The 10,768-nt window shown below is 39.9% G+C and overlaps 1 protein-coding gene across 2 annotated transcripts in view; it reads right to left on the bottom strand.

The window, feature by feature from the left end:
- Positions 1-6,144: 6,144 nt before the first annotated feature.
- The window catches only part of plat (plasminogen activator, tissue), a 41,614-nt gene continuing 36,990 nt past the window's right edge, over positions 6,145-10,768 (bottom strand). For both annotated transcript variants that reach the window (XM_062025639.1, XM_062025640.1), the window contains exons 13-15: positions 10,440-10,580; positions 10,184-10,332; positions 6,145-6,999 (exon numbers count right to left, since the gene is read on the bottom strand). In XM_062025639.1, the coding sequence (XP_061881623.1) occupies positions 6,832-6,999; positions 10,184-10,332; positions 10,440-10,580 (458 nt within the window). In that variant the 3' untranslated portion in view covers positions 6,145-6,831. The remainder of the gene's footprint in view (positions 7,000-10,183; positions 10,333-10,439; positions 10,581-10,768) is intronic.

Here is a 10,768-nt window from a genome sequence, read left to right as displayed (position 1 = left end):
GCAAATGGTTTAAGGATTAAGAACACACAGAAGCATGATGGGCTGGTCTCATTTGCATTTCCTCTAACGCAAGCCCTCTATCTGCAGCCTCCGTGTAACTAGTGCAGCTTCACTGTAAAAAAAAAAAAGTTTAGAAAACGCAAATTTTCAAGGCAACATGATGCAACAAGATTTTTGCGTTTTCTCAACTTTTGACTACTATTGTTGACTTAACTAATGTTTACAAGTTGAGATAAGAGTTATGTCATATGTCACATATGTCATATGTCATATGTCACATGTCACATAACTATTTACAAGTTGAGATAAGAGTTATGTCATATGTCACATATGTCATATGTCACATAACTCTTATCTCAACTTGTAAATCTTAGTTAAGTCAACAATAGTAGTCAAAAGTTGAGAAAATGCAAAAATCTTGATGCATCATGTTGCCTTAAAAATGTGTGTTTTCTCAACTTTTTTTTTTTAACAGTGTTGTAAACATGAATTAAAGCTTTGATTGAAAAAAAAACCCCAAAAACCTGCTTCAATTATGTATATTTTATAAAAATATGTATTGTATTTTTCGGACTATAAGGTGCATTTTCATTTCCTTTCATTTTCTAGAAAATTGACAGTGCACCTTGACCTCGAAGCAATTTTATTCGGTACACGGTGTAATGATATGTGTGACCAGCAGATGGCAGTCACACATACGCAATACCAGAGTTGTGCATAAATGGCCATCTAAACGAGAGGTGCCATGATTGCTACCAATGATGTGCTTTGAGGCGTAGTAGGTAGAGCGGCTGTGCCAGAAACCTGAGGGTTGCAGGTTCGCTCCCTGCCTCTTACCGTCCAAATCGCTGCCGTTGTGTCCTTGGGCAGGACACTTCACCTTTGCCCTCAGTGCCGCTCACACTGGTGAATGAATGATGAATGATAGGTGGTGGTCGGGGGGGGGGCCATAGGCGCAAACTGGCAGCCACGCTTACCACCACCAGGTGTGAATGAATGATGGCTTCTCACTTCTCTGTGAAGCGCTTTGAGTGTCTAGAAAAGCGCTATATAAATCTAATCCATTATTATTATTATTATTATTATTATTATTATTGTGGTTTTTTTGACCTCCTGACAAAATAAACCATAATAATTGTCATGATCTGTGGTCTGGATCATGTTTTTTGTTATTTTCTGTTTAAGACTCAATTAGTTCCTGTTTGCGCTCCCTTGTTTGGTCACCATGGCGACTCATTGGTTTCACCTGCCTCATTTGACACACGCACCTGTCTCTAATCAAAGAGACTATTTAAGCCTGTCGTTGGCGACATTGCTCTGTTCATACCATAGTTCATGTTGCTCATTTCATGCCACAGTAAGTGTTGTTTGTTTTATGTCCACAGGTGTGAATGAATGATGGGTTTTTAACATGTAAAGCGACTTTGGGTACTTAGAAAAGCGCTATATAAATCCCAGGTATTATAGTTTACTCTTTTTTTGTTTCCTTTGCTAAATTGTGCCTTCGCCTTGATCTTGCTTTGTTTTTGTTGGTATTTGGACATCTTCTGTCAGAACGAGGAGGTTTTCGCAGCTTTCTGCGAGGATTGTTTTCCAAGGAAGCAAACGGACTATATCGGACAAGGCTTGAAGGTAGGAACATTTTTAATTATAACTATAAAAGGGGTACAAACAAAAAGCGCTCAAGGCGAAGGCACAACTTTGCGAAGGAAACAAAAACTAACACTTAGAGTAAGCTATGGACATAAAACAAACAACACTTACTATGTCATGAAACAAGCAACATGAACTATGGTATGAACAGAGCATGAAAAGCACATCAACAGAGCAATGTCGCCAGGCCGACTAACTGGCAACGACAGGCTTAAATAGTCTCTTTGATTAGAGCCAGGTGCGTGTGTCAAATGAGGCAGGTGAAACCAATGAGTCGCCATGGGACCAACAAGGGAGCGCAAACAGGAACTACTTGAGTCTTAAACAGAAAATAACAAAAAACATGATCCAGACCACAGATCATGACAATAATATGTTTGAATTTAAATATACATTTTGGGCTTCCAGTTCATAAATTACAATAAAACATGCTTTTATTTTGTTGAAATATAAATTTGCGGCCGTATTTGATGCAATCAGCTGTATACATTCTTGTAGTGTTTAGTGACGAGCGTTTAATCTCTGCGACCCGACCTGTCTACATGCAAGAGCATCCCCTGCTGGCCCCACTATGGACTGGACTCTCACATTATTAGTTGGAGGTCCCCACATCTGCGGTCCCTTCCAGGGTTTCACGTTGAACCCATTGGGATGAGTTTTTTCTTGCCGTGATGTGGGATCTGAGCCGAGGATGCAAACTTTGATCGACTTGGAATGATGTTCTGCTCTTACAGAATTGCATTATTTTAGTTTTACTGAGATTCAAAAATAGTCTGTTTTTTTCAAACCATCTCTTAAATGTATTGATGTATTCTGCTATCATTTGTATTAGCTTTTGTGTGTTCTGTCCGAAACAAAAGGAAGATGCTGTGTTGTGTGTTTACCTGGCACAAGACCCCTGAATCGGTGACTCCCCACTGTTGACGGAAAAACCTTCACTTCCCATACTTTTCTTTTTTCCGGGTTGTGGGGATAGCGATGTAAAAGCTTTCCATATTTCAGGGCATTTTTACACGTCAATAAACTAACAAGGAAGCACCGCAAACACATAACATTAGCTCAGGCCTGGCCCTAACCAATCTGGCGCCCTAGGCAAGATTTTAGGTGGCGCCCCCCCCACATCGGCAGTGAATTGTATATACTCACAATAAACCGAATAGCTTTGTCTTTGACCTTTTTTTTAACTTAAAGAAAGCAAATTAACATATCATATGAGAATGTTATGTTATGATTATCTTTAACCGAATCACAGCAGTGCTCAAATTAAAAAAACAGCATTCCCTCTCATGTGATATTGTTTAATTAACATTAATGATGTGCACTTTAACAACTAGGCTTACAACTATACCTAATATATAAAGGGGTGGAAAGGTGACTATTACCTGCAGGGCAAACATTAGCTAACCAGAAGGCAATAACAATGTAAACAAAAAACACCTGCTTAAAAGATCTAATGCAAAGGTCCCTGAGGAATGTAAGGTGGGAGTACTGTAATTACCTAACGTTACATTATTATTTTCCATAACAATTTAGTTCCCTCCACAATATTAACCCGACGTTAAAACAGAACTAGCTATTTATTGATTAGCAATTGCCGAATCATGTAACATTAGCTTAATGCTAAAAAGCCAGGTTACTATCACAGACAAATAATTTCATGTAGGCTAACGTTACCTACCTGCTACCTCTGTCTTTTTCTCGTTACTCCTCTTCTTTTCTCTTTTTTCTTCCCTGGGCACCTGACAGTTTTGGCCGTTTTGACATCTTGTGTTGATTTTTTTGATGTGGTGACGTCCAAAAAGAGTCATGATACGGGAAGGGAGGGGGCGCACCGTGCGAGGGGGGGGGGGGGGGGGGGGGCGTATGTTGTAACAAATAATATTTCTATTAAATAGGCTTTACTTTGCATTTTAATTAACAAGGGATTCTTTTTTTGTATTTAGAAATAATAGTACCAACTTTTTTTTTTCTCCAACATTTGTGGCACTGGCGTGGCGCCCCCTGATGGACGGCGCCCTTAGCATTTGCCTATACGGCCTATGCCACGGGCCGGCCCTGCATTAGCTCAAAGTTAGCAGTTATGGTGCCATGTTGTCACATACTGTAAGTGTCTTAGGATCAATCATTGGGGAGATCGCCCGAAACTGGGTTGGCCGTACTTTCTCTATACATGACTGAGAGATACGTGTGGACTACAAGTTGATGCCCGTTCAATAAATGATGCTAGCAAGTAGCCGTAAGCATGCAACACCAAAACTCTGATGTTTCATTGAGCATATAGAACAGGGGTCCCCAAACTACGGCCTGCAGGCCAGATACGTCAAAAAAAAAAAGACGTTTAAAAAAAAAAAAAAGTTGTATTTATAACTATTAGTTTTTAAAGGCCTACTGAAACCCACAACTACCGACCACGCAGTCTGATAGTTTATATATCAATGATGAAATCGTAACATTGCATACATGCCAATACGGCTGGGTTAGATTAGTAAAGTGCAATTTTAAATTTCCCGCGAAATATTGTGCTGAAAACGTCTCGGTATGATGACGTTTGCGCGTGACATCACGGATTGTGCGGACATATTGGGACACCATTGTGGCCAGCTATTAAGTCGTCTGTTTTCATCGCAAAATTCCACAATATTCTGGACATCTGTGTTGGTGAATCTTTTGCAATTTTTTTAATGAACAATGAAGACAGCAAAGAAGAAAGTTGTAGGTGGGATCGGTGTATTAGCGGCTGGCTGCAGCAACACAACAAGGAGGACTTTGAGTTGGATAGCAGACACGCTACCGTGGGTACAGCTTTGGCTTCCAAACATTTGATCGCTTGCTCGTACGTGCGTGCCGCTATGTGCATGTCACGTACGTAACTTTGGGGAAATATATGTGCTGTATGAACTTTACGGAGTACTTTGGGCTTTGGGATTGAGTGTGTTTGATTTGTATTGGTGGGTTATATGGACGGGAGGGGGGAGATGTTTGTTATGATGATTAATTTGAGGCATATTAAATATAAGCCTGGTTGTGTTGTGGCTAATAGAGTATGTATATGTCTTGTGTTTATTTACTGTTTTAGACATTCCCAGCTGAATATCAGGTCCCACCCGCCTCTCACAGCATCTTCCCTATCTGAATCGCTTCTACTGCCCTCTAATCCTTCATTCTCACTTTCCTCATCCACAAATCTTTCATCCTCGCTCAAATTAATGGGGTAATCGTCGCTTTCTCGGTCCAAATCGCTCTCGCTGCTGCTGGCCATGATTGTAAACAATGTGCAGATGTGAGGCGCTCCACAGCCTGTGACGTCACGCTACTTCCGGTACAGGCAAGGCTTTTTTATCAGCGACCAAAAGTTGCAAACTTTATCGTCGATGTTCTCTTCTAAATCCTTTCAGCAAAAATATGGCAATATCGCGAAATTATCAAGTATGACACATAGAATGGACCTGCTATCCCCGTTTAAATAAGAACATGTCATTTCAGTAGGCCTTTAACTCTGTCCTTTCTCGCCCATCCATCAATCCATTTTCTACCACTTGTTACTGGGTCTCCAAGCCGCTCAGGCAAGTCATATTGTCTAAAAATGCATTTTCCCATCGATAACGTGACGTCACTTGGCAAGTGCACACTCTTTCAGTCAATTAGTGCATGAAATACATTTTTTCAAAATCGTTAGAAAAACCTAAAATAGACTCTGAGTGTAGAGTTTTTTAACATTTAGTGGACGTATGACTTTTTTTTGTTCAATGTAAGGAAAAGGCAGTTTGTCTAATCTGCAATGAGACAGATTATATATATATATATATATATATAGCCCGGCCCCTGGCCAAATTTTTTCAACCCAATGCACCCCCGGGTCAAAAATTTGGGGACCCCTGATATAGAACATTACACAAGCTGCTCAAAAATCTGTCAAAACGTTTTAGTACGACTTTGGTGAGCGAAGAAGCCGCACCGCTTGATAAATTGTTGGGGTATTACAGCTACCATAGTCAGACGTACTGTGCTTCAACATACGTGTATTAATGTATTTGGACCCCAACATGGCACCTACTAGGAGACATATTATTTGGTGTTTGTTTTGCAATACTACACATAACCAACTTTTGTTACCTCTTAGTCCTTGCTGATGTGTATTGGGGATCTGCATAAGTCCTGAAAATTTGCACGCGTCCGCCATTGTAGTCTGCCCCGTAGTCAATAAGCTGCTTTTTGTTCTCTCTTTCATGTTGTTGTGGGGTATTCATCCTCGGCTGTTGCCATTTCTAATACAAAGTAGCATACAGTTCACTTATATCACTCACTATGGAAGCTCTAAAAACAACTGGAACAATAAAGATGACGGGGAAAGGAGGCTGTCGAAGTGTGCACGTAAATATGATTGCCTACAAAACGGCGCATCCAGAAGAGGCGGTAGGAAAGCGGCTTCATGTGCCTTAAAATCCTGTGTGCCCTATGGTCTGAAAAATATAGTATATACTGTAAATAAAAGAAAAAAGACAAACTTTAACTCCAAATAATATTTATTGTATTTTACCAGATAAGATTATATGACAATAAACTATTTACAACACAAGTACGTCTCTATGAAATACACATAAATATTAAATTAGTACGAAACGTTGTAAAACCATGTTCCCTGGGAAATACAAACGATTTATAGTTAAGAGATAAACTGTGCAGCTAAAAAATAAAATAAAAAAGCAGGTAAGTAAAATATTAAAGGCAATTTACAGACAATACATGACGCCTGATGTACTTGCTGGGTTCAACCCAGGGGTCGGGGGGAGTGTTATGTTCCAAAAAGAGAGGACAAAGGTATCTTTCCTTAACTGAAAATAGTCCAAATCTGAACCAGCAGATTAGTTTTGAAGTATTTTTCAGGCATAAGTCTGTACTGTAACTGCTGTCCACCTCTGTAACCTCAGAATCCCCCATAGGGGTGATGGCCAGCACTGGAGGGCGACAAATAAACACGTCTCCGTGTGAAAAGACAAAACATTGGCGATGAACAGGAAAGAGGAAATATTCTGTCCATTCACACAGGAAGTGAAGAAGCTTCTGAGTGGTAAATCTCATGACTTTCTCGGTCCCGTTAACCCTATGAAAAAGTAGTTTTGCCGGTTTTAAACCTCCACCAGTTTGATTTAGATCATAAACATACTGCACATTCGTTTCTCAGATCGGGTTGGCCTTGATCTTGTTTCGTATCCAGTCGATGTAACGGGTGACACGTGTGTAGACGCCAGGCTTATCTCTCTGGCCGCAGCCGTCACCCCAGCTGATGACGCCCATGAGAGTCATCTTGTTGTTGTTGCGACAGACGAGTGGACCGCCGGAGTCTCCCTGGAGGGGTGTGGTAAAGGGACAGGCTTACCAAGAAGTCGTTATGAATGAACACAGCATCATTTGAACATTAACAACTTTAGGTACTCCTGCGCAAAGTAATACACTATTTTTTATTGAAAGGGCTAATACAGGGTTGTCAAACTCATTTTAGATCGGGGGCCACGTGGAGAAAAATCTACTGTGGTAAAATCACGGCACGATAAAGTAAAAATAAAGACAACTTCAGATTGTTTTCTTTGTTTAAAATTAAAACAAGCACATTCTGAAAATGTGCAAATCATAAAGTTGTTGGTTTTTTTTACACTTACACGTTGCGGTTAATAGTGTTCTATCTTTATTTGTCGTTATTTATACTTTCTGAATAAATTATGTAATGTTCATAGAGTGTCCGCCCTGAAATCGGTCGGTCGTGAGAATTTTTATAGTCATACCAAAGACTATAAAAATGCCTCCCTGCTTGACACTCAGCCTATCATGCCCACATAACATCATTTGATTAGGTTTTTTTGTTGTTGTTGTTTTTTTGTTTGAGGACGACGTGGCTCGGTTGGGAGAGCGGCCGTCCCAGCAACCTGAGGGTTCCTGGTTCGATCCCCAGCTTCCACCATCCTCGTTGTGTCCTTTGGCAAGACACTTCACCCTTGCTCCTGGCGGGTCGTGGTTCGGTCCTTGCATGGCAGCTCCCGCCATCAATGTGTGAATGTGTGTATGAATGGGATGAATGTGGAAATAGTGTCAAAACGCTTTGAGTACCTTGAAGGTAGAAAAGCACTATACAAGTATAACCCATTTAGGGTTTTTTTTTGTTTTACTTTGTCTTTCTTAAATTTCCACTTTTGGTAGCAATAACAACTGGTATGTTGTAATTGTATATGTTTTAGCTGCTGGGCATTTGTTTGATGACTGCTGTATTGATCAGCATTATCTAAAAATTAGCATCAAAGCTCATCCTCTGTTGTTTGCTAACTTGCTAACAGCTTATAATTTTTTTTCCAGCGGGTATGTGTTTGTGAGTGACAGGAAAAAAGCTCAAACTTGCTTGGGGAGAAGTCATCTAGTGCCACCGGCTGGTCTGTGCATACACTACAGTATTAATCGTGCCAATATAAGGGGGTTTATAATGTATTATTTATAATTTATAATGTATATTTTCTGCTGGATCTACTCTTTATTTTTTGTTCCCCTTTTTTGCTGCAGCTGTTACATATACTGTAATATTGTACATGGTAATTGGGATTTGTTATATATTGTATATATTGATATAATATGCGATGAGGTGGCGACTTGTCCAGGGTGTTCCCCGCCTTCCGCCCGAATGCAGCTGAGATAGGCTCCAGCACTCCCCGCGACCCCGAAAGGGACGGGCGGTAGAAAATGGCTGGATGGATGGATAATATAATATAATCATATAGTATATCAGTATATATTATATACTGTATATATAATATGTAAATATTACATATATGTTCAATTTTATTTTGCTACGATTGTACATTTTTAGTCTACTTTATACCTTTTGTTTTCGCCCTCTTTTTGTGCCCTTGTGTGCACGATCCTTTCCATCCTTATCCTTTCCATCATTTGTAACTGAGCTACTGTGTGGAACAACTTCCCTTGTGGATCATTAAAGTTTGTCTAAGTCTAAGTCCAAGTCTAAGACCTGTCTTTTGTTTAGACTTATTTTAAGGCAGGGGTGTCAAACTCATTTTAGATCGGGGGCCACGTGGAGAAAAATCTACCCCCAAGTGGGCCGGACTGATAAAATCACGGCACGATAACTTAAAAATAAAGACAACTTCAGATTATTTTCTTTGTTTAAAAATAGAACAAGCACATTCTGAAATTGTACAAATCATGTTGTTGTTGTTTTTTACACCTACATGTTGCGATTAATAGTATTCTATCTTTATTTGTCGTTATTTCTATTTTCTGATCAAATTATGGGATAATGTTCATCAGTCAACTCATTGGTGTTAATTTTCAATCTATCAAGATAAAGAAATTATATCAAAATAAAATTAGTGAAGTGAATTATATTTATGTAGCGCTTTTTCTGTAGTGACTCAAAGCGCTTTACATAGTGAAAAATAAATATCTAAGTTCCATTTAAAGCAGTGTGGGTGGCACTGGGAGCAGGTGGGTAAAGTGTCTTGCCCAAGGACACAACGGCAGTGAGTAGGATGGCGGAAGCGGGGATCGAACCTGGAACCCTCAACTTGTTGGCACTGCCACTCTACCAACTGAGCTATACCGCCCCAATGCTAGGTTGTGACGTTGATTTGACCATTGAATTTTGGTCATATTCCCAACTAACAAGGTGGATCCAACGTTAGACATCAACGTTGTCTCAATTTACAAATACAACTATTTTGGCAATGTTGTTTCAAAGTGACTTTTAAAGGACATGTACGTATAATCAACGTTGTTTCAAAGTGACTTTTTAAAGGACATGTACGTATAATCAACGTTGTTTCAAAGTGACTTTTTAAAGGACATGTACGTATAATCAACGTTGTTTCAAAGTGACTTTTAAAGGACATGTACGTATAATCAACGTTGTTTCAAAGTGACTTTTAAAGGACATGTACGTATAATCAACGTTGTTTCAAAGTGACTTTTAAAGGACATGTACGTATAATCAACGTTGTTTCAAAGTGACTTTTAAAGGACATGTACGTCTAATCAACATTGTTTCCAAAGTGACTTTTAAAGGACATGTACGTATAATCAACATTAATTTAAAGGACAGAAAATTACAGTATGTTATTTATGTAGTTTGATAATTTTTCTCGACTGATGTACTAACATCTTGTGGTTTATTTTGTACATATGTAGCATCATCTACAAAGATACAAAGAATTGCTGTTGCGACATCCAGTGGACACATTTAGAACAGCTGTTTCTCATCCCGCGGGCCTGATCCGGCCCTTGGGCCGTACGTTTGAGACCCCTGTTTTAAAGGGAAAAAAAATACTGTCTGGTATGCAGGGTGAATACAGTAAGTATGTTTTGCTTAATGCTAACCTAACTAACTACAATTAAAATATACTGTATTTCAACTTGCTTATTATATTTTATTATTGTGGTTGCAGTGGTACTACACCACGTTACGTTGACATAATGCTCTGAGTATGATGCCCTTCGCTGCAAACTACAACACGGTGAAAAAACATACTCTCACCTTGCAGGCATCATCTAAGCCTCGGGTGTCGCCCGCACAAAGCATGTTGGCGGTCACCGGACGTCCGGACAGCACATCAGGGATGCAACGTTCTCTGGGCCACAGGCGAACAAAACCTCTCTTGACACGCTCCGAGTAATGAGCAGCAACTGTGGATAAGAAAGTTCAAGCGAATGATCATTATCATCCCCTTTAAATGGGGGAACTATGCTGTTTAAGTCGAGTGACAGCATTCAGGGAGAGGTGTTTGGCGTACACTCTGAGTCTTTTCCATAGCCTGAGATCTCACACTCGGTCCAGTCCGGAAGCACCAGGCCGGCTTCGGGGAGACACGCAGGACGAACCTCTGCAGAGTGTATGGCACAGAAGCCAATGTCTGACTTCAGCTTTAACAGAGCTAGGGAGGATCGTAGGGAACAAAGTCAGGTTGGTGCTCCATTGTTTGATTCATTTTGCCAAAAATGTGTTTAGAGCAGGGTGGCATGTTTCAATGTGTATTATTGTATTTCCTTAAAAAATGGTCTGTGCTCTTACCAACGATATGTCTCAATTAGTTGCCAGTTGAAGAAATAAATGCCTTACCTC

Source organism: Entelurus aequoreus, linkage group LG17 (assembly GCF_033978785.1).
Source record: "Entelurus aequoreus isolate RoL-2023_Sb linkage group LG17, RoL_Eaeq_v1.1, whole genome shotgun sequence".
NCBI classification, from domain to species: Eukaryota; Metazoa; Chordata; class Actinopteri; order Syngnathiformes; family Syngnathidae; genus Entelurus; species Entelurus aequoreus.
The sequence above is the reverse complement of the archived record's forward strand: the minus strand, read 5'-3'. Positions and strand labels throughout refer to the sequence as shown.